Below are 22,376 nucleotides of genomic sequence, written 5' to 3' on the forward strand. Positions count from 1 at the left end.
TGTCCGCGCTGATCCCGTTTGTTTGACGTACGGTGTGCGCCTGCGCAGTGACACAGCGAGGATGAGTTCCATCGGCACCGGGGTGAGTGTGTCCCGGCTCTGTTTCTGTTTTTTCCCGTTAAATCGGCTCAGACTCGGCTTGGGTGGCTCTGCTCCGGGTGCAGCTCTTTTACACCTGAACATCTCTTTAACTGAGCCAGATGTGCCATTTGGACCGTTTTTTTCTCGGACTGAGCGCTGCTGCTGAGTCAGAGAGCTAACAGGCTAAAGCTAACCGTAGAAAGCTAACAGGCTAATGCTAAATGAAAACGAAACAAACTTGAACTGTTTAATCTGACGCTTTTTAAAGTTAAATAAAAAGTTGAAAATCTCCTCCCGTCTCAGATTGAAGCCGCTCATATTTTTGTGAAAGCCGAGACAAAAAGGAGCAGTTTTGTTTCTGGAACATTTCTTACTAAACCTGTGTGTGTGTGTGTGTGTGTGTGTATATATATATATATATATATATATATATTTGTGTGCGTATACACACTTCTATGGCTCACACCCTACAGCTAGATGAGTGGACACTAAAAACACATTGACATCTCTGATATTTTGAAGTAATAATCTCTGTATAATCAATCTTTAGTGTTTTTATTTTTAAATACTGAACACGTTTTAACCTGTTTTTCAGTACGATCTTTCGGCCTCCACCTTCTCCCCCGATGGGCGGGTGTTCCAGGTGGAGTATGCCATGAAGGCCGTGGAGAACAGCAGGTACACGTGCCTGTCATCTGTCTCTGCTGAGTGCTGTTCACATTAATTTTCCAGGAATTGAAGGATTGAAAATAAGATACTAATCAATTCTAAAGCTAGTATCAAAACTAGGTCCTCATTGTTCACAGGTATCGATACTAAAAAGTTCCATCCACAGGACAGAAATTAACCTTTACTGAATAGCTTCAGAATGATCTTGAGCAGTATCCACAGAACAAGTATAAATCCACACGGATTAGTATACACTCATGGACCACTATGGAACCTACCTGGGCAACTGAAGGATTACACAGATATAAGGCCACATGGGAATAGAAAAGAAAGTACTACCATTTAATGCTGAAAATCACATTATATTGTCTAAAGAAACTGTTTTTATTGTCATGGTGATGTCACTACGGAGTATCGAGTCTATTCTGTAGTATCGCAATCATGTTTGAAATTTTATTATTATGACCACACTAGCGTGGAATCCATGATACTTTGTATTTGAAGTATTTCTGAAGTACTTTGCATGTACTTTGTCCTCAGTACTGCGATCGGGATACGCTGTAAGGATGGAGTGGTGTTCGGGGTGGAGAAGCTGGTTTTGTCCAAACTTTACGAAGAGGGGTCAAACAAACGCATCTTCAACATTGACAGACATGTCGGCATGGTAACCGCACACCCCATTTCCATGATAACCTTGTCCAGGGAAACACACTACCGCACATTTCACATTCTCATAAGTTGAAGCTCCCAAAGGAAAGTTGAACAGGGAAACACAAAAACCAGGGGACTAATTCATGTATGTTATTTGTATATAGATCCAAACTTAATGTTTGTACAAATACGCACTTTATAAACGATAGCCAGTTTGAATCGGTTTAGACTGTAGGTACATCTGTGTTTATCTTCCCATGTTTATTATTATTATTCCCATGTTTCAGGCAGTTGTAGGTTTTACGTGTATATTTTCACATGTTTATTCTTTATGTTCCAGGCCGTTGCTGGGTTATTAGCAGACGCTCGTTCTTTGGCAGAAGTGGCACGAGACGAAGCTTCAAATTTCAGATCCAACTATGGACACGACATTCCACTTAAGGTTAGGGTTATTGTTGATCATACAGGGCTCACCTGTACCATCGATCGATCAATCACACGACACCTGTACCATCGGCCAACCAATCGCGCAACACCTGTAACATGGACCAGTCGCACTACACCTGTACCCTCAATCAATCGCACAACACTTGTACCAATCACAGTATTACTATGTAATATTATTTAAAATAATTTAATAATTTTATATAATAATAAATAATTGTTGACATTTTTAATGCTTTGGGACATTATGAAGAATTATGACATTTTTACTGTACATGTGTGATCCGGAGTCTAAATTGTTTGGAAAAAAAAAAAAAACGCAAGCTAGTGGGAAATTGGGTGGAGATAGTGGGTGGGTGAAAACAGACATTTTCTGGGCTCTCAAGCCTCAAATGCAAGACACTGGATACTTTGCTGAACATTCTACCATAGAGATTCAAATAGAACACCCCTCAGTGTTGTGCAGTTACCATGGTGACACAAAGCCCACATTAGCAAACACTGTAAAAAATGTTTTTAGATCAAAGTCTGAAAACTAAAGAAAAAATCCAAATTGGATTTAAACAGCTCTGTTTCAGGAGCCTGTGGTCAATATTAGTGTTTATGGTTCAGACAGAGCAGTGCTTACAGTTAGCATCACACCCCAAAGGGAATGTTGACGACATCAGCTGCAAAATATCAATACCCAAACATACTCACTACTCAAACCATGCAGCAATCAGACCATTGAAATAATGACTGGGGAACTCTGCTAGAACAGTACAGTTTGCACAATACAGCTCCTGTCATAAACTTTGTGGTCATTTGCTGTTGTGTGTGTGTCTGCAGCACCTGTCTGAGCGTGTGGCCATGTACGTGCACGCCTACACCCTGTACAGCGCCGTCAGACCCTTCGGATGCAGGTCAGACTCTCCACACTGTAAGAACCATGTACAAAGTTCAGAGAGGAGACGAGAGTGCTCACTCTGTCGCACATATACAGGTTAATGCTGTTTCAGACATTACCACATTGTACAGACCAGTCATATTTAACGCAGATGACATCACACATTCTACAGACCAATCATATTTAACACAGATGACATCACACATTGTACAGACCAATCATATTTAACACAGATGGAGCAGCTCAAGTGAATCTTGTTCAAACAGATGTGTGCTGTGACTTTAGTTTTTGGATATGTGTATGTAAAAAAATAGTCTCTTTTGTCCCCTCCTCGTCCCTTCTCCTCACTCTTTGTCCCTCCTCCTCCGTCCTCTTCCCTCATCATCCCTCCGTCCCTCCTCTTACCTCCTCCTCGTCCCTCCTTGTCCCACCTCTTCATCCCTCCTCCTTCCTCCTTGTGCCTCCTCCTCGTGCCTCCTCCTGCCTCCTCGTCTCTTCTCCTCATGCCTCCTTGTTCCTTCTCCTTGTGCGTCCTCGTCCCTCCTCCTCATGCCTACTTGTTCCTCCTTGTCGCTTCATGTCCCTCCTTGTCCCACCTCTTCATCCTTCGTCCTCATGCTTACTCGTTCCTCCTTGTGCATCTTCGTGCCTCCTCATCCCTCCTCTTGTTACATTGCAGTTTTATCCTGGGTTCCTTTGACAAAGACGACGGTGCTCAGCTGTACATGGTGGATCCCTCTGGCATCTCCTACGTGAGTTTCCTCCTCTGTGGGGGTCAGGGTTTAGATTTGTTGACCATTCCTGGACACTATATATTTTTTAAATTGACTTTAATAGGCAATAGGCTCTGTGTCCATCACTTTTATTAAAATCTGCAAACATGAAATAAGCAACCTTGTTTTTAAATGTAGAATACTTCAGTTTGTGGTGTTGTTTTAATTATTATGCCTCAAAATTAGCATTAGCATTAGCACTGAGGCACAAACATCTCTAAACACAGAAGTGTCCTCCAGGGAAACACTGATCTGAAGGTTGGTGGTTCTAGTCCTACTCAAAATAAACACAGGTTGATGTTGCGATTCCAGCTCCCACAGATGAATGGTGTTGTTGTGTCCTTGGGCAAAACACTTAATTTTGCTCCCAGTGTCTGTACACTGGTGTATGAATGTGTGTGAATGGGTGAGTGGTTTCTTGATGTTGAGCCTTGAAGATGGAAAAGTGCTGTATAAAAATGTTTTCTTTGTATAGTGTTGAACATGTGGTCAGTGATATCCACCTGCCTCACCTGCAGCTCCCTGTCCTCTGCCTCACCTGCAGCTCTCTGTCCTCTGCCTCACCTGCAGCTCTCTGTCCTCTGCCTCACCTGCAGCTCTGTCCTCTGCCTCACCTGCAGCTCTCTGTCCTCTGCCTCACCTGCAGCTCTCTGTCCTCTGCCTCACCTGCAGCTCCCTGTCCTCTGCCTCACCTGCAGCTCCCTGTCCTCTGCCTCACCTGCAGCTCCCTGTCCTCTGCCTCACCTGCAGCTCTCTGTCCTCTGCCTCACCTGCAGCTCTCTGTCCTCTGCCTCACCTGCAGCTCTCTGTCCTCTGCCTCACCTGCAGCTCCCTGTCCTCTGCCTCACCTGCAGCTCCCTGTCCTCTGCCTCACCTGCAGCTCCCTGTCCTCTGCCTCACCTGCAGCTCCCTGTCCTCTGCCTCACCTGCAGCTCCCTGTCCTCTGCCTCACCTGCAGCTCCCTGTCCTCTGCCTCACCTGCAGCTCTCTGTCCTCTGCCTCACCTGCAGCTCCCTGTCCTCAACCTCACCTGCAGCTCCCTGTCCTCAGCCTCACCTGCAGCTCCCTGTCCACTGCCTCACCTGCAGCTCTCTGTCCTCTTCCTCACCTGCAGTTCTCTGTTCTCTGCCTCACCTGCAGTTCTCTGTCCTCTGCCTCACCTGCAGCTCTCTGCCCTCAGCCTTACCTGCAGCTCTCTGTCCTCTGCCTCACCTGCAGCTCTCTGTCCTCTTCCTCACCTGCAGTTCTCTGTCCTCTGCCTCACCTGCAGCTCCCTGTCCTCTGCCTCACCTGCAGCTCCCTGTCCTCTGCCTCGTGTCTTCGCAAAAACGTCATAGATGCAATTGTACAGGACGTAGTGAAGCTAATGGTCAGTGTTCTCATTTTAATACAGCACTTTTCCACCTTCAAGGCTCAAAGCACTTTACATCAAGGACCATTCATTCACACACATTCATACACCAGTGTACACAGAGAGTCATTCTTCTGTGGGAGCTTGCAACCTGTGGGTCAGTGGCTCTGACCACTCAACCAATGATGTTTATGTTGAGAGCGGGACTCTAACTCTAGCCACTGTCGCCCCAATTGGGTAATTTATTTTAAAAAATCCGAGACCATGAACAGACATTTTATCCTAAAGGCAAATTACAATAACAACAATAAATAGAGAACAACAGGCTGAATAGCAGTACAGCACGCTAACATAACACATAGATGGCAAACTGAATAGTGTCTGGTATGTTTATGTAAGATATTAACACTTAATCAGATAACCAATCTAACATAACATGCTGGCTTGTCCACATACACAAGACACACATACACGAGGGATCTTTTCACTGATGTTTACTGTGGTCTTAGTTCTTCATTACAGTAGAAGTAGCAAACACAAAATATAACATAAGCTCTGGCTCATATTACATAAATACATAAAATTACATATGAATGCAATAATTTTACATATAAGTTGCACCCCTGGCCAAACTATGAAAAAAGGTGTGACATAGTCTGGAAAATAGGGTACTTCATATAGAGTCATTTATCTCGGGGATTATGTTTTAAAAATAACCAGCAATAGGCGAAATCCGAAGTACTCAGCCTTATTTTTTATAATTATATATATTTTAAGGCTGTAAAACCCCTCACCACACACTTTATACACTTTTCTCAGACAGTCATTTTTCACATTTCTCTCTTGTTTATCTACTATACTATGCTATACTAAATCAAAGTTTATCTCCCTTCCGCGATGATTGCTTTAAATTTGTTGTTCACATATGCCTCTGCTCCAGCGGTATCCGCAGAGGCAGCCCCTTCGTGCAGAGAAACACTTTTGAGTCCAAAGCGTTTCTGAAATTTGTCAAACTAGCCCTTGCTGGCATTAAATGGGCTTGGTACTGCGTGAAAAGTGCTTGTCGATGGCCTGAGCTCCGCATCATCCTGCTCCTCGCTGTCATGAATGTCATTGCTGTCAGCAAAGGTTTCAGGAGTCCAGAGTCACACTGTTGGCGATCAAACATTTATGTAAATTTGGCAAGCTGGACACATTCTGTACTGTACAGGACACACGGCACAGAGGAGATTGATTGACAATGGTCTATAGTCTCTTAGCCACAATGCACATTCATGCGCTGAAAAAAAAAGCATGCAAAGTTGCACTAAAAAATCTGCGAGACAGCGAAAGGTAAACCTTGTTATGGTGAGGGACAACTGTACTGCATATACTTCATATACTGCACATCCTGCTCATACACTTCACACACTTCACACACTTCACGTACTTGATGTACTTGATGTACTTCTTTTTAAAGTGTTTGATGTCTGTGCTGCAGGGATACTGGGGCTGTGCCATTGGAAAGGCCAAACAGGCAGCAAAGACCGAGATTGAGAAACTCCAGGTGAGAAATGTACTTAAACAGAGCACAGTACATGTAAAAGTACATGTAGAAGACTGTTACCGTCAACGTGAAAAACCGGACCAGTTCATTATAAAGTTATTCCTCACTTCGTTTTTTGCATTCTGAGCATCCTAATTACTCACCATGTGTTTCTAAGCACTTTTCACCACATAAATGTAATGTGTCATAGTGGTGTGTCGTATAATGTAAAACACTGGTCGTCTGTGATTTTGTAAAGCCAATAGAACATGAGGTGTCTTTCTTTCAGATGAAGGACATGACGTGCCGAGAGCTGGTCAAAGAAGTGGCCAAAATGTGAGTCACACAACAGTTTAATATTTTTAAAGTGCCTGAGGTTTGGGTCATTCTCTCATTTTGGTTTATTTTGGTTTGATAAAACCTGTTATAAATATTGTTATAGTTTTACATAAATCAAGAAATAGTTTGTGAAGAAAAGTTTAAAATGTTTGAAATGACGGGAAGTAGTGATGAAGCCACACCGAAGATGCCACACTGATGATATCCAAAAGTTCAGCACAATTTACACACTACACACTTTTCTAACACGTTACAATATTTTCCCTGTTTGGTCATTTTTTTGGAATTAAAATTTTACTTCCTGGTTTTAAATCATGACATCACACTAGGAAATTCCATAAGTGTTACCTAGCAACGGTCCAAAACTCCTAATGTCACAGATATACATGTACCACCAACACATACCAACACACATTTTTTGTAGCATGTTTTGTAGAACCATGTTTAAATTGTAAGAAAAACGCTATGTAAATCGTTTCCAAACTTTTGGACAGAATTCTCTGTGTGACGTCGTCAGTGTGATGTCATCAGTGTGGGACTGTCTAAAACAATTGTTTTAGAAAAAAAAAGTTTGAATGTGTAAATGTTGATTTATAATTATTTTTTACTTACAAATATAATTTTACACTTTTGTTTAATACTTACCACTTTGTAATTTTACAACTGATTTGAACCTTAAGACAGCAAAGGCGGGGCTAGAGGGGACTGGGGTTGCTGTGGCAACAGCTAAACTGGTTTATATAAAGTAAAGGAGTAGCTAACGCGAATTCAGACAGTGCATCACTTTTATGTGATATTATGATGTGCATTATTAACCTTTTAAAAAGTTGTATACAAAGGTAAATTGCGTAGATAACTTTTGTAGCCACACTGGCTTTAACGAGTTTTTTCAGAAAACGAGATGTTACCATTAATCAGTGCCTTATGCTAGCGGACTTTTCCCCGGCTTTTTCCTGCTAATAAGGCTAGTGTGGCATTATGAGTGGTCACATTGGCTCAAACATTTATAGCAACAACGCCACTCCAGTTAACACCTGGAGAAAGGATTACAAATTTGTAAGCGTAAAACGAAATTTGTAAGTGTGAAACGATATTTGTAAGTTAAAAAACAAAATGTTTAAGTGTAAAAAATATATATATATTTGTAATTTATCAGTGTACAAATCAACATTTACACATTCAAATTTTTTGGAACAATTGTACCTTCATAACTTCCTCTCATTTTGTAAACATGTGCAATTTTCACACAAATCTAGAAGCAGTTTGTGAAGATTATTTATATTCACAACAGGTTTTATCCACCAATTTGGGTCAAAAATTGAGAATCATAACTTGCCATTCACGCTTAAACCGCAGTGCATTCTGGTAGCTGTAGTCCTGACTCTCCCGTGTTTTGTCTTTTTTCAGAATCTACATAGTTCATGACGAGGTGAAGGACAAAGCGTTTGAGCTGGAGCTGAGTTGGGTGGGAGAAGGTCAGCGTCTCTCTCTGTTTCTTTGGTTTTATGAATGAAATCTGACCTTTCCTGTTTATGTCTCAGTGACAAACGGACGACACGAACTGGTCCCAAAAGACGTCAGAGAAGAGGCAGAGAAATACGCAAAGGTGTGACCCCCCTCCTCTGCTGCATCTGCTCCTCTGCTCTGCTCGCCTGATACTCTCCTCTGCATTCTCCAACCCTCTCCTCTTCATTCTCTGCTCTCCCCTCTGACCTTCTCCTCTGCACCCTCTGCTTATCTGACCCTCTCCTCTGAATCCTCTCCTCCTCTGACCCTCTCGTCTGCATCCTCTGCTCCTCTGAATCCGCTGCTTTTCAGCATCTTCTCTGAATTCTCTCCTCTCCTCTGTTCCATTGTTTAATTGTTTCTTTTCCACAGGACTCTCTGGAGGAGGAGGATGATTCGGATGAGGACAACATGTAAAAAGTCTGCTGGTTTTTTTTTATTCTGAAATATTTGTTTATTCCAATATTAAAATGAAAAAATAAAACACCTGCTTCTTAATTTAACAAAACAAGATCTTAAATGCAATACCAGTTTTTCCCTTAGTTTTGATAGTGAACAGAAGATGCAGTTCTAACCTACAACTTCTTATAAGGTTTATATTTTAGATATTCTACTTAAAAACAGGAAGACATTTTGTGTGAGAACGTTTGGGGTTGAAATGGTGAATAGTTTTACAGAAAACAGCTGTTATGTTGCTTTGTCAGCTGTCCATCACTGGACCATCACACCTTTTAACCTGCATTTGTAAAAACTGTTTTAATATCATCCGCTCTATCCTCTGGCCCGGGTCTCACTGTTTAAATCAGTCTGCAGCGGAGGTTACGCAGAGAAAGCGCATCTTTTCACAAACCCGTGAGAATCCGGATCAGAACACACTGTCCACACCGCCTCGTGAACTGACATATATGGTCACGTCGTCGCTCGCTTCCTGTGACGCAAACACGCACACCCCGCCACTATTCCGCTGCTGTTTGTCTCGTCAAAATCCTCCACAAAACACGCCGAAAACTTGACTTTTCAATCCAGAACACCCTCCACACGTTGAGTTTTAGCCTCAGCTCCGGCGTTCGTGTCGCTTCTACTCAGAAATACGGCGCTTGTAACTCGTATTCAAGCGTCAGCGCCGAACCCCTATCATGAGTGAGCCCATTGTAAAGATTATAAGCGTTTATGAAGTGAAAGAAACGTGATTCATTACTATAACGGACCGTAAATAAACGCGTGACTAGTTATTTACAATTCGGCAGAAATGACAAAGGAGGAAAGGCTTTACTTTAGACACAAACTAAATATGACCCCGTTCTTTGGTGAATTCGGTTAGAAAGCGGGGATTTTGGCTTTAGAACCTGTCCAAACATCGGTCTTTTTGGACATTAAAGCTCTTACAAAGGTGCGCAGTGGTTCTTTATGTACTTAGTCCAGTTTTGTCAGAGAAATCGTGTTTTTTTTCTCGCGTTTCTGACCTGATCCAGCGCAGTGTTTTGAACAGTTTTGGTTCAGCACGTACAAGGGCGGGATTCTCACCCTGACGCAGCGCACGAGGAAGCGACCTCAGCCAATCGGCGCACAGAACAAACCGCGCGCGACCAATGGTGAGGCGCAGTCTCGAGCTTTCCTCTGCGCGCGGCGGTGATTGGGTGCACTCTTAAATCCCAGGCATTTCACCCGCTGCACCAGGACTTTTCTCATATCCAGTCAATGCTCTCAGCTCAGGGGCGAGAATGAGAGGATATACCACAGAAACAACGATTAAGCTGAAGGAACAGGAAGAAGGAACAGAACCAAACATCTGATGTTACTGCCATTTTGTACATGAACTTATAAAAGACTATTCATAAGACATATTCCAAAGCGCCCCATTTTCTTCTAAACATGTCAATTATTACTTCCAAAGTTATGTTTAAGCACAGTAGCTAGGGTTTAGTCGTTTTGACAGAATAGTACTGTAACAGCAAAACAAACTGTTTTCAGAAGCAGACCCTGAGGTAGATAGTTTTCACTGTTTGTTAATATTAAAATCTATATTTAGAGTTATAATCTGCAGAAATATGTCCTGAATCCCAGATGTCCACAATACCCGCCGCACTCGGGGCAAACGCCTGGGTTCGGAGCTTCCTCTGCTTCCTCTGGAGCCGCTGTGATTGGCTCCAGCCCCCCGGAGCCTATCGGAATGTCCGCCGCGCTCAGCCACTCACACTCGGGCTCCGGGGCCGCAGCCAATGGGGCGGCGGGAAACACAGCTCCGGGCTCAGACGCCTGTTGTTCGCTTCGAGGCAGAGAGGAAGCTACTCCGTCGATGAATGTGAGTATAATGTCAATATTTCTGCCCCGGATCCAGCTCCAACTTTACCCGGCTTTAGACACGGCTCCGTGAGCTTGTGTTGCCGGCTCTGGAGGCTCGGGGGGCGGGTAAACGGGCGGTTACGGGGCGCTGTTACATCGCGTTGAATGGCAGTTGTTTTTGAGAAAATGTGAAGCCGCCGTGTCTTTGTGAATCCGCCGCGAAATAAATAAATAAATGCGTTTCTAACATTGTTTCAGGGTTAGAACCGGGCTGATGGCACCAGGGACCGCTTCTGGACCAGTTTAACCCACACAAGGAGCACCAGTGTCGGTGTGAGGTCGGTTTAAATCGCCGTGTGACACAAACTAGAGCTGGCTACGCTAAAACGAAGCTAAAATTAGCCCCGAGAGTGAACCGCCGCTTCTGACGCCGCTTTTCACCGAACTCCGTCAGTCTGGGGGAGTATTTCAGCTTTGTGACGCTGTTGGGACCCAGTTTGTGGCTGTTGTGAGCGGCCAGGCTGGTTTGGAGCTGGAGGGGGAGCACAAAGTTGGCCTGAGCGGAGCTGACACAGAGCCGTGATGGCGACAAAGCAGCGGGAAGAAAAGCTGCTCTCCCCGGACCTCCGCACTCCTTTGCCCGCGGAGCCCTCTTCAAACACCGAGCACACCGAGCGCACGGCACTTTAGCGGGACTGGAGCCGGACAGAGGCCAGTTTGGACGGTGACCGCGGGAGAGGAGGGGAGGGGAGGGGGGGTCACAGCCGAAGAATGCGCCCAACGTGACGTTTTACTCGCGTATTTAACCGCAGCAGCCGCAAAGTCCATTTAAAAGTCCAGTCTAATCCCGCTGTGCGTTCTGCCTCAGAAAACAACACGAACCACCGGGACGTAACAGAACCGACACAGCACTGACACAGGGTCACAAACTCCGCTTTTTACGCGTTTAAATCCACCAAAACTGTTAAATTTGACACAAACTGTTCCTCGTACCTGGCCTCCACAGAGCTCCCTCACATCAGCCATCTCACGACTCATATTTTTCTTGTTTTAGTCGTTCCTTGTAACCAGTACAACTTGGTGTCGATAAATATGACCGAAATGCCATGTTTTGACTCCATTTTTATATGGTAGAGGAGATGTCAACAGTCTACAGTAGTTTTAGTTGTACATTTTGATTCCTGTTATTACCCAAAGTGTCCTCTGTAAAAGCATCACTGAACTCTGGGCGTCCATCTTGTGCCTGTCCACTGCTCCTAAACTTCTTTGCACTATCCTCTTCCTCTCAAACTCATTCAGACTTGTGATTATAGCTTCATAGATCTTTGTGAGTGTTAACCTTGTCTCTGTGTCTCTTACAGTGAGTTCCACTGCGATTTCGAGCTGGACTTCCTCAAATAACAACAACATGAAGGTTAGTATCACAATGGCAAAAACACCCCAACATGTACAGGAGGAGAAGGTACAGATCGGTCCTGGATTGGTCCAAGTTTAATCCTGCTTCAGACCTTGTTAAGTCCTGGTTTAGTCCTGGTTTAGTCCTGGTTTAGTCCTGGTTTAGTCCTGGTTTAGTCCTGGTTTAGTCCTGGTTATTTATAACACAAAATGAGCTGGCTCCACATGTGATTAAAAATGTAATATAAAGCACATCAGAAAAGTGCTCTGAATATTCAAATCATCTGTGGTAAAAATGGGATCATGATTAGAGCTGCTCACTGTCAAGAGACGCCATCTTTGTCTTACTAAAGGAATGAAATGTTATTGAGTACAGTCGTACCTCCTCCCTCCAACCCCTCTTTACACCTGAATGCTAATACATTATATTATATTATTGTTCATAGGCAGTGGAGGAGCCTGCCTACCTGACAGTGGGGACAGATGTGAGTGCCAAGTACAGAGGAGCGTTTTGTGAGGCTAAAATCAAAACGGTCAAACGTCTGGTCAAAGTCAAGGTGAGTCTCTGTCTCCTCTACTCTGCTACAGTCGGTCTAACAGGTCTAACACTTCATTTTAACAACTCTGAAGTACAATTATGCAAAGCTGTATTCAACTAAATAAACTCTTGTTGGACTAAAGATGTGCTGCCAATCAATTAGTTGACTAAAAAAGGGGCGGGGGAAAAGCTGTCAAAACTATTCCATATCTCCGTATCTATTCCGTGTATCTGACCCAAACTGCACTCATAGGACTTTATCTGAAGGGGGATATCATGCAAAAACTACTATTTATGCAGAAGGGCCATGTCTGGTGGTCTCTGGTGGTTTTTGGTGTACTTTGGTGGTTTCTTGTATTATTTTCTCTGGTGCTGTGGTCTCTGGCGTTCTCTGGTGCTGTGGTCTCAGGTCTTTGGTGTTCTCTGGGGGTCTCTGGCGGTGTGGTGTCTGGTGTTCTCTGGGGGTCTCTCGTGGTCTCTTGGGGCCTGTGGTGATCTCTGGTGGATGCTGGTTTTAAAAACGGGTAAAGTCCAGATAACGATCATGATTATCAAAATACAACTAGGATTTTTGGTTCTTTCATTTATTTCATGTGTATTTATTTGAAAAGGGAGAGCACCAGACTCTTTCATGAGAGCCCTGTTCAAACACAGAACAATCCAAACCAAGACAAACCAAACACCCGCACAGGTCCATTTAAACCATTAAAACAGGAGCAGGTTGATTATAAATGTTTATTTCCACTTTATTAAAGTGCTGCAGTGGCACCAATCTATCCAGTTTTACATGTCCTTCAAATGTATTCTGTTTTTCGGAACCAAAATAACCAAAAGCTTTTTATCCCATTTCAGTTCTAGTGCACCAGTTTTTAGACTGAGATCTTGTATTAAAAGTTCAGTTTTATACAGTGTTGTTCTAGTCGACTGTAAATATCCCTGTGTTTCTGACCGGCGTCGTCTCTTTTAAAAGTTTATGATAAAACGATGAGCTCAAAGTCTAATTTTGTTCTGTCGATGTATAGCCCTATTTTAGACTCTGGGGGGCGCCATAGTCTCCTGTATTTACACTGTACAGTATTTACTAACACTCCATATAATGTGTGGTATGATCCATGTTCTTAAACTCCTGTTGTTCCAGGTGACCCTGAAGGGGGAGGGAACATCTCAGGTGGTGCATGACGACCAGGTCAAAGGTCAGCTCAGGGTAAGTCTCTGTCTGCTCCTAACCTCTCTCCCCTCCTCCTCTCTTCTCCTCTTTCCTCCCCCTCTCCCCTCCCCTCCTCCTCTCTTCTCTCCTAACCCTCTCTTTCTCTCTCTCTCATCCTCTCTCGCTCTCTCTCATCCTCTCTTTCTCTCTCTCTCCCTCTCTCTCATCCACTCTTCCTCTCTCGCTCTCTCTCATCCGCTCTTTCTCTCTCTCGCTCTCTCTCATCCGCTCTTTCTCTCTCTCTCTCTCTCATCCGCTCTTTCTCTCTCTCGCTCTCTCTCATCCGCTCTTTCTCTCTGTCTCTCATCCTCTCTTTCACTCTTGTCTCTCATCCTCTCTTTCACTCTTGTCTCTCATCCCCTCTTTCACTCTGTCTCTCTCATCCTCTCTTTCACTCTGTCTCTCTCATCCTCTCTTTCACTCTTGTCTCTCTCATCCTCTCTTTCACTCTTGTCTCTCTCATCCCCTTTCACTCTGTCTCTCTCATCCTCTCTTTCACTTTCTCATCCTTTCTTTCACTCTGTCTCTCTCATCCTGTCTTTCACTCTGTCTCTCTCATCCTGTCTTTCACTCTGTCTCTCTCATCCTCTTTCACTCTTTCACTATGTCTCTCTCATCCTCTCTTTCACTCTGTCTCTCTCATCCTCTTTCACTCTTTCACTATGTCTCTCTCATCCTCTTTCACTCTTTCACTATGTCTCTCTCATCCTCTCTTTCACTCTGTCTCTCTCATCCTCTTTCAGTCTTTCACTATGTCTCTCTCATCCTCTCTTTCACTATGTCTCTCTCATCCTCTCTTTCACTATGTCTCTCTCATCCTCTCTTTCACTCTGTCTCTGTCATCCTCTTTCACTCTGTCTCTCTCATCCTCTTTCACTATGTCTCTCATCCTCTCTTTCACTATGTCTCTCTCATCCTCTCTTTCACTGTCTCTCTCATCCTCTCTTTCACTCTGTCTCTTTCATCCTCTCTTTCACTCTGTCTCTTTCATCCTGTCTTTCACTCTGTCTCTCTCTTTAAATAAAACTGCGGTTCATGTTCTCTACTGTAGAGTCTAGAGAAGACACACGTTCTCTGTAGTCCTCTAAGTTTAACCTGTGATATTGATGTGTGTCTGCCCCTGTTTGATCTGCAGGTGGGGTCTGTGGTGGAGGTGAAGACCAACGAAGGAGGAAACTCTGAGGCAGTCATCAGCAAACTCACTGATGCCTCCCTCTACACTGTGGGTACGTACATCCCATAATGCTCTACAGTACTATAGATCCATGGGTTTCGGTCATGTGTGTTGTTGTTGTTGTTGTTGTTGTTGTTGGCCATTTTGAGGACCTCACAGTTGTAGCCTGTCTGTGCTGTTGTACAGTCATGACACGACATCAGAAAAGTGCTGAACATGGAACAATCCAAACAAATTAAATACCTGCACAGGTCCATTAAAAACATTAAAACAGGACCAGGTTGATTATAAATGTTTATCTCCACATTATTAAAGTGCTGAAGTGGCACCAATCTGTTCAGTTTTACATGTCCTTCAAATGTATTCCATTTTTCAGAAACAAAATAACCATACGTTTTTTTTTCCATTTCAGTTCTAGAGTGGCCAATTTTTAGATGGAGACAATCATGAGGTCTTGTATTAAAAGTTCAAAAAACAAGTAAGATACTGAGTCAGTCTGTTGCCATAGTCCCTTTTTATAAATGCATTTAATAAATAAATTTTATGAATACATTTATACAGTGTTGTTCTCTTGAGATCTACAGTGATGGGTTTAAACTCATCACTTGTTATGAAACAAAGGTCTGAGTGAAAGCGTGAATCTAAAGGGTTAAAGTAGAGGAGAAGTCTATATGTAGAAACAAACGTTACTTCAACAATTTTTTTGTCTGAATTTTCAACAGGACACAAGATTTGTTTATATAATAAAATGATAATTTTGACTTTAAACTGTTAGACAATTCTGAGATGTTTTCTAAAGGATAAGTTTTCATCAAAACACAAGATACTTGCAGGAGGTAACACCTTCAACAGAAGATAGATTTGGTGCATAAAGATCTGCACTTTACTTAAATGTTTTTTAATTATATAGTTTATAATGATGTTTTAAGTGTGTAGTTCTTCTGGTGTACCCAGCTAATAACATGTTTGTGTGTGTTTCAGTGTTTGACGACGGGGACGAGAAAACTTTGCGAAGGACGTCTTTGTGTCTCAAAGGAGAAAGGCACTTCGCCGAGAGTGAGGTGAGTCCCTCTGATCCTATTTCTGACCCTATAGTTGACCCTGTAGCTGTCCCTTTGTCACTGTATCTGACCCTTCTGTCCCCTATTCTGTATCTGAACCCTCTGTTCCCTCGTCACTGTATCTGTCCCCTCTGACGCAGTATCTTACCCCCCCCCCCGTCCCCTATTCATTATACCTGACCCCTCTGACACTATATTTGTTCCCTCGGACTCTATATCTGACCCCCGTCCCCTATTCACCATATCAGTCCCCTCGTCAGCATATTTGGCCCCCCGTTCCCTCTGACACATCTGACCCCTCCGTTCCCTCTGACACTATATCTGACTCCTCTGTCGTCCCTGAAACTATCTGACCCGTCTGTCCCCCTCTGACAGTATATCTGACCCCTCTCTCAGTCACTCAGCGTTTTTGATACTGATATCATCAACATTCCCTGGGGGTGTGATGCTAACTGTAGGCACTGCTCTGTCTGAAGCTCTGAGTTTTGTTTCTCAATCTGACCAGAAAAAAACAACTTATCTAGAAAGTATCAATGTTCAGTCTTACCCTCATTATACTTTTTTAAACTACCCGTCTTGTATATTCTCTTGATTCTGTGTTGTTGTTTTTTTTTTTTTCTATGAGACAGACTCTGGACCAGCTCCCTCTCACAAACCCCGAGCACTTTGGGACGCCTGTGATCGGCAAGAAGTCCAACAGAGGGCGCCGCTCCTCACAGGCCGTGTAAGTCCTCTTATATTCTTGTATTCCCCAGGGAAATGTACTGAAACTTAGTCCCTGGTTTTAGTCCTGGTCTGACCGTTCTGTCTCTCTCTGTCTCTCACTCTCTCTATCTCTCACTCCCCTGTCTCTCTGTCTCTCTCTCTGTTTCTCTCTCTGTCTGTCTTTCTCTGTCTCTCTCTGTCCAGCCCTGATGAGGAGAATGAGTCTTCATCCTCGGAGGAGGAGGAGGAGGAGAGCAGAGTCTCTGATGAGCTGCTGGGGACAGTGTGCTCTGTGGAGGGACCAGAGCCCGGCCTGGTCCTGGTGAGTCCTGCTTTAGCTGTGTGCCAGTGTAAGGGCTTCTAAAGGAAGGGCATCTGGGTTTATTCACTGTGGCGAGTTACTTTCCATTTTAAGGGCTTTCCAGAGGAGTCACATTGTAGATCCATTTCACTGAGGCCTGAGATATTTTGACTTTAAGAGCTGCTTATACAATATAAGTCCACTGTACTGTCTGCATCCAATTATAATGTCAGAGAATTAATAAGTGCAAGTTGACTTTCTAGATATGGTAGCCTGTCTCTCCTGCCTCTGTCTCGCCTGCCTCTGTCTCATCTGTCTCTCTCTCACCTGTCTGTCCATCAGGTGCTGTCTCCAGTGTGTAATGAGGAGCTGGTAGTGAAGAAGGACCACTGTTTGGTTCGCTCTTTTGGAGATGGAAAGTTGTGAGTTTTATTTTCATGAATGGTCATTTTTATAAATCACACATTAGAGTCTGTGCGAGGATCTGACCCTCTCTGACCTTTGCCCTCAGCTCCACTGTGCTCCGTAGACACCTGCACACGCTAAACTCTGCCTCCATCTGCAAACCGGAGCTCGCCAATAGACAAGGTACAGCTGCCATTTTGTTCCCTCCAGATTATGACTCAAGCTCAAAGACAGCTTCAGTTTTACCAACAAGATCACTCTATGAAATGCTCACACCTAAACTAGGGCTGCAGAAGTGTCAAAAATCACATCATTTTTGGCAGGTATTGATACTGAAAAAGTTCCATTGACCATGGACCACTGAGGGATTACACAGACATAAGGCCACATGGGAAAAGAAAGTAATACCATTTAATGTTTGATGATAAAAATTTCTTTAGACAATATACCGTGTTTTTCATAGTTTTCATAGTTTGGCCAGGATTGCGGCTTATACTCAGATGCGACTTATATGTGAAATTATTAAAATATATACTTTCTCGTCTTTGTTATTGTCACACTGACAACTGCGCAAGGGCACTCTAGGCTTGTGTACCAGTAACACAACCACCCGGAAGTGGCGCTTTGTCTACTTCCGGAGCAGGCGGAGTTGTTCAGAAGCGACTCTGAGGATGAAGAATTTAATGGATTTAGTGATTTGGAGTGAGATCGAGAGTAAACTAGCTTGTTTTTTATGCTTTAGTTATCTGATCAACTGTTAAATTCTTACGTTAACATACCAGACACATTCAGTTTGCCGTCTATGCCTCATGTACCTGTGTAGGTATCTTATGTAACGGTTGATTTATATGTTACAGTTCACCCCACTAGATGGGGCTGTTGTGTTTGTAATACATGTAAGAAAATTTACTTTACTCATTTTCTTTTATACATTTCATATTTTATTTCCCCTTATTTATTCCCCTTCATTTATTAGACCATAAATCATTTCCATTTGGAACAAAATTGTAAATGTTTAGTTTATGTTAAGTCTAGTTAAAGGTCACGAAAACTACTTCCTGTTTTCTGGTTCAGCCTTTTTTGTGCTAATGCGAAGTCTTACCTGACAGCAACAGTTGAGATTGTTGAGAAAAAATTGAAGATAAATATAAAGTTCTCAGTTCACCAGTTTGTTTACTAGCAGAACAAAGTGATATGTATATTTTCCATGCGTTCATATGCAGTTTTGTGTGTATATGTAATATGAGCCAGAGTTTGATATATTTTGTGTGTTTGCTAGTTCTACGGTGTGAACTGTGATGAAAAAGTAAGACCACAGTAAACATCAGTGAAAAGGACTCTCATGTCTATCATGTTTGTGGACAAGCCGGCAGATGTTACGTTAGCGTAGTTAGCGTCTAATTAAGTGTTAATATCGTACGTAAACATACCAGACACATATTCATGTCATTGTCTATGTGTACTGCTATTCAGCCTGTTGTTCTCTATTTTATTATTATTATAACTTACCTTTAAAAATAAAATCTATTCTTGGTCTCGGATTTTGTATAATAAATTTCCCCAAAAAATGTGACATAGTCCAGTGCGCCTTATGTATGTTTTTCTTCATTATTACATATTTATTTGCTGGTGCGATTTATACTCTGGAGCGATGTATAGTCCTGAAAATAGGATACTGTGATTTTCCACATTAAATGGTAGTACTTTCTTTTCTATTCCCATGTGGCCTTATATTTGTGTAATCCCTCAGTGTCCAGGTAGGTTCCACAGTGGCCCATGGGTGTATACTAGTCTGTGTCTTATACTTGTTCGGATACAGCTCAAGATCATTCTAAAGCTATTGAGGAAACACTAATTTCTCTTCTGTGAATGTGACATTTTTAGTATCGATACCTGCGGACAATTTATTTTTATTTTTATTTAACCTTTATTTTACCAGGCAAAACATTAAGAACAAATTCTTAAACAATGAACATCTGGTTTTGATACTAGAGTATTGATTAGTATCTGATTTTTGATACCTCTGACAGACATATTCTAAAGGGATGTTTTGTTCCTGTGCAGGTGTGAGTGCAGCCCAGGCCTTCCTCAGGACCAGAGCAGTCCCTGAGGTCTGGAAAATGGACCTGAGTCAGATCCTGGAGTCTTCATCTGACAGTGACGATAAACACAGCGATGAAGACCAAGAGGAGCAAGAGAGACGCAAGAAACGGCTTGAAGAAGAGGTCAGACTCAACTACAGCAAATGCACAAATATTACAGAACAAATACAAGATTACACCATAGACTATATATTTAAATGAGCGTTGCTAACACGCTAGCCACCGCGTTCCAATGTTCCATATGTGGTATACACACATACATTTCACAGAGTAAATACACATTAGACACAAGACAGTCAATAACCCATACTCCCCCACAGCCCGAGGAGGAGCCCGACCCCGAGGAGAGGGACCACTTCTTGCAGCAGCTCTACAAGTTCATGGAGGACAGAGGTACAACTTCACACTGCTCTTGAGCAAGATACTTCCCCATATGTCTGAGGCCAGTATTCTTATGTGTCTGTCCTCTGCTCTGCTCAGGGACCCCCATAAACAAACCCCCGGTGCTGGGTTATAAGGGCCTGAACCTGTTTAAGCTCTTCAGACTGGTTACACTCCAGGGCGGCTGCAGTGGCATCGAGTCTGGCACCGTGTGGAAGCAGATCTACATGGACCTGGGTATCCCTGTGCTCAACTCTGCAGCAGCGTACAATGTCAAGACTGCCTACAAGAAGTGAGTACGGCATATGTGTGCGGTATGCATGTGTGGTAGATACGTGTGGTATATACAGTATATACGTGCGGTATATGTGTTATACAGTGGTCCCTCATTTATCGCGGGGGTTATGTTCTAAAAATAACCCGCAATAGGTGAAATCTGCAAAGTAGTCAACTTTATTTTTTATTATTATATATGTTTTAAGGCTGTAAAACTCCACACCACACACATTATACACTTTTCTCAGACAGGCATTAACATTTTCTCACATTTCTCTCTTGTTTAATTAATTAATAGTGACACTCACGCCTATTTCATTGTTCCTCTGACTGTGCCTCTTCGTCCTGGCACCTCTTCGCTGTATTGTCGATCGAACATTTATGTAAATTTGGCTGAACACATTCTGTATTGTGCAGGAGACACGGCACGGAGGAGATTAACAATGGTCTACAGTCCCTCAGCCAATCACGACGCAGAACACAATGCACGTTCATACACTGTAAAAAAAAGCATGCAGTGTATACGATATATATACTGTTTATATAGACCCTGTGCCAGGACATTTTAGTAGGGATGGGCATATATTGTTTCAGTATCAGCTGATATTAGCATTACTAAAAAAAATCTGTAAAACGTCGAGGTGGCACAGTAAAGAGAGCATTTTGGACTTTGAAAAAATCAACTCAAATTCTTTATATATTTGTTTGTTTCCATAGATACCTTTTTGGGTTCGAGGAGTTCTGCCGCTCGGCGCTCATCACCTTCAGAACCATCCACCACAACAACCCCTGCCCTCCTCCCTCCCCAACCAATCAGAGAGCAGCCTCAGAAACCAAGACAAGCCCCCCGTCGAATCACACAGCGCTGCCAGAGCCCAAGAGCAACCCTGTGCCAAATCAGAGAACGGCAGGGGCAGAGCTTAAAGACACGGTGAAAACTGAGACTGATTCAGAGAGCGACAGTGACCACGAGGAGCGCCACACCTCCCCCAGAGTAAGTTCTCAATCAGAACTGTCATATTGATCTAATGGCCAATCAGAACAGCCTTCTTCAGCAATAACTGCACATTCCTTTATTCCATGTAACTCCCCTCCTTTTTAATCATCAAACACATGGCCTGTACATATCTTTATTCAGATTTAACAGTTTCATGTCGCACTGTTGTAAATGAGGTAAACCAGTACGAACATTTGAACGTGTATTGCGCAGCGGACTCCATTTTCTTCTTTTTTGCGTAGTCGTGGTTCATGGTGGGATATAGCAGTGCGCGAAGTCTGCATGGATGCACGCTTCGGTTATGTCCGATCTCCGTGGAAATGCTGGAAACGTGGGGCACATTTTGTCTTGCTCGTTCGTCGGGTGCATTGAAATGGGACAGCCCTTGTCGCGCTGGAAATTACGTATCTGCCCTTCGATGCACACTTCCAATGGTGATTCTAAGGCCATTTTGGCAAATTGAGACACGGCCACTGAAGCTGCTCTCCAGGGCAGACAAAGCGTCCTGCAGGGGGTGAGACTTATGGCCCGGCATAGAAAAGACCTTAGCCAGGACCCTTCTGCCCCCCCACCTCCTGCAGTGAGTCCAGAGGACAGCCCAGGAAGGAGCTGGACTTCTTGATGATCTTGTCCATCTTCTTCCTCTCCCTCTCTGTGAAGCTGCTGTTCCAACAGACCACACCGTACAGGATGGCTGATGCCACCACAGAGTCATAGAAGGTCTTCAGGAGTGGCCCTCTCACTCCAAAAGACCTGAGTCTCCTCAGGAGATGGAGCCTGCTCTGGCCCTTCCTGTACAGTGCATCTGTGTTGTGAGTCCAGTCCAGTTTGTTGTTCAGATGAACACCAACGTACTTGTGTGAGTCCACTCTCTCAATGTCCCTTCCCTAGATGTTCACTGAGGGGACAGTAGAGTGGCGTCTGCGGAAGTCCACCACCATCTCCTTGGTCTTCCCTGCATTGATGATGAGGTGGTTCTGCCTACACCAGTCCACAAAGTCCTGCACTAGTCCTCTGTACTCCACATCATCGTCATCCTTCATGAGGCCAATGATGGCAGAGTCATCAGAGAACTTCTGCAGGATGCAGCTGTCCGTGTTGTGTCTGAAGTCTGCAGTGTAAAGGGTGAAAAGAAAGGGCGGACAGTGCCCTGGGGCGCCCCCACACTACAGGTCATGAGATCAGACATGCAGTTCTTGGCTCTCGCAAACTGGGGCCGGTTTGTGAGATAGTCATATAGACATGAGACCTGTACTTTTATTTCAATTTGATTGTGAAACTTTATAAACCACTGAGGTATTAAAGCATTTCACAGATTCTTTTCTT

General features: G+C 43.5%; 2 protein-coding genes across 3 annotated transcripts in view; both read left to right on the top strand.

Moving 5' to 3' along the window:
• The window catches only part of psma3 (proteasome 20S subunit alpha 3), a 25,284-nt gene continuing 2,908 nt past the window's right edge, over positions 1 to 22,376 (top strand). Inside the window, exons 1-11 of the mRNA XM_033988061.2 lie at positions 1 to 82; positions 677 to 759; positions 1,291 to 1,414; positions 1,742 to 1,843; positions 2,674 to 2,747; positions 3,411 to 3,483; positions 6,336 to 6,401; positions 6,670 to 6,716; positions 8,127 to 8,194; positions 8,261 to 8,325; positions 8,598 to 8,645. Coding sequence (XP_033843952.1) covers positions 62 to 82; positions 677 to 759; positions 1,291 to 1,414; positions 1,742 to 1,843; positions 2,674 to 2,747; positions 3,411 to 3,483; positions 6,336 to 6,401; positions 6,670 to 6,716; positions 8,127 to 8,194; positions 8,261 to 8,325; positions 8,598 to 8,642 — 768 coding nt within the window. The 5' untranslated portion in view covers positions 1 to 61 and the 3' untranslated portion in view covers positions 8,643 to 8,645. The remainder of the gene's footprint in view (positions 83 to 676; positions 760 to 1,290; positions 1,415 to 1,741; positions 1,844 to 2,673; positions 2,748 to 3,410; positions 3,484 to 6,335; positions 6,402 to 6,669; positions 6,717 to 8,126; positions 8,195 to 8,260; positions 8,326 to 8,597; positions 8,646 to 22,376) is intronic.
• Positions 10,433 to 22,376, top strand: part of arid4a (AT rich interactive domain 4A (RBP1-like)) — a 21,795-nt gene continuing 9,851 nt past the window's right edge. For both annotated transcript variants that reach the window (XM_033987779.2, XM_055231058.1), the window contains exons 1-14: positions 10,433 to 10,527; positions 11,870 to 11,922; positions 12,350 to 12,460; positions 13,580 to 13,645; positions 14,784 to 14,874; positions 15,804 to 15,883; positions 16,513 to 16,607; positions 16,793 to 16,910; positions 17,232 to 17,311; positions 17,401 to 17,477; positions 19,359 to 19,519; positions 19,717 to 19,789; positions 19,877 to 20,069; positions 20,771 to 21,047. In XM_033987779.2, coding sequence (XP_033843670.1) covers positions 11,917 to 11,922; positions 12,350 to 12,460; positions 13,580 to 13,645; positions 14,784 to 14,874; positions 15,804 to 15,883; positions 16,513 to 16,607; positions 16,793 to 16,910; positions 17,232 to 17,311; positions 17,401 to 17,477; positions 19,359 to 19,519; positions 19,717 to 19,789; positions 19,877 to 20,069; positions 20,771 to 21,047 — 1,428 coding nt within the window. In that variant the 5' untranslated portion in view covers positions 10,433 to 10,527; positions 11,870 to 11,916. The remainder of the gene's footprint in view (positions 10,528 to 11,869; positions 11,923 to 12,349; positions 12,461 to 13,579; positions 13,646 to 14,783; positions 14,875 to 15,803; positions 15,884 to 16,512; positions 16,608 to 16,792; positions 16,911 to 17,231; positions 17,312 to 17,400; positions 17,478 to 19,358; positions 19,520 to 19,716; positions 19,790 to 19,876; positions 20,070 to 20,770; positions 21,048 to 22,376) is intronic.

The sequence above is a fragment of the Periophthalmus magnuspinnatus genome, chromosome 22 (assembly GCF_009829125.3).
Source record: "Periophthalmus magnuspinnatus isolate fPerMag1 chromosome 22, fPerMag1.2.pri, whole genome shotgun sequence".
NCBI classification, from domain to species: domain Eukaryota; kingdom Metazoa; phylum Chordata; class Actinopteri; order Gobiiformes; family Gobiidae; genus Periophthalmus; species Periophthalmus magnuspinnatus.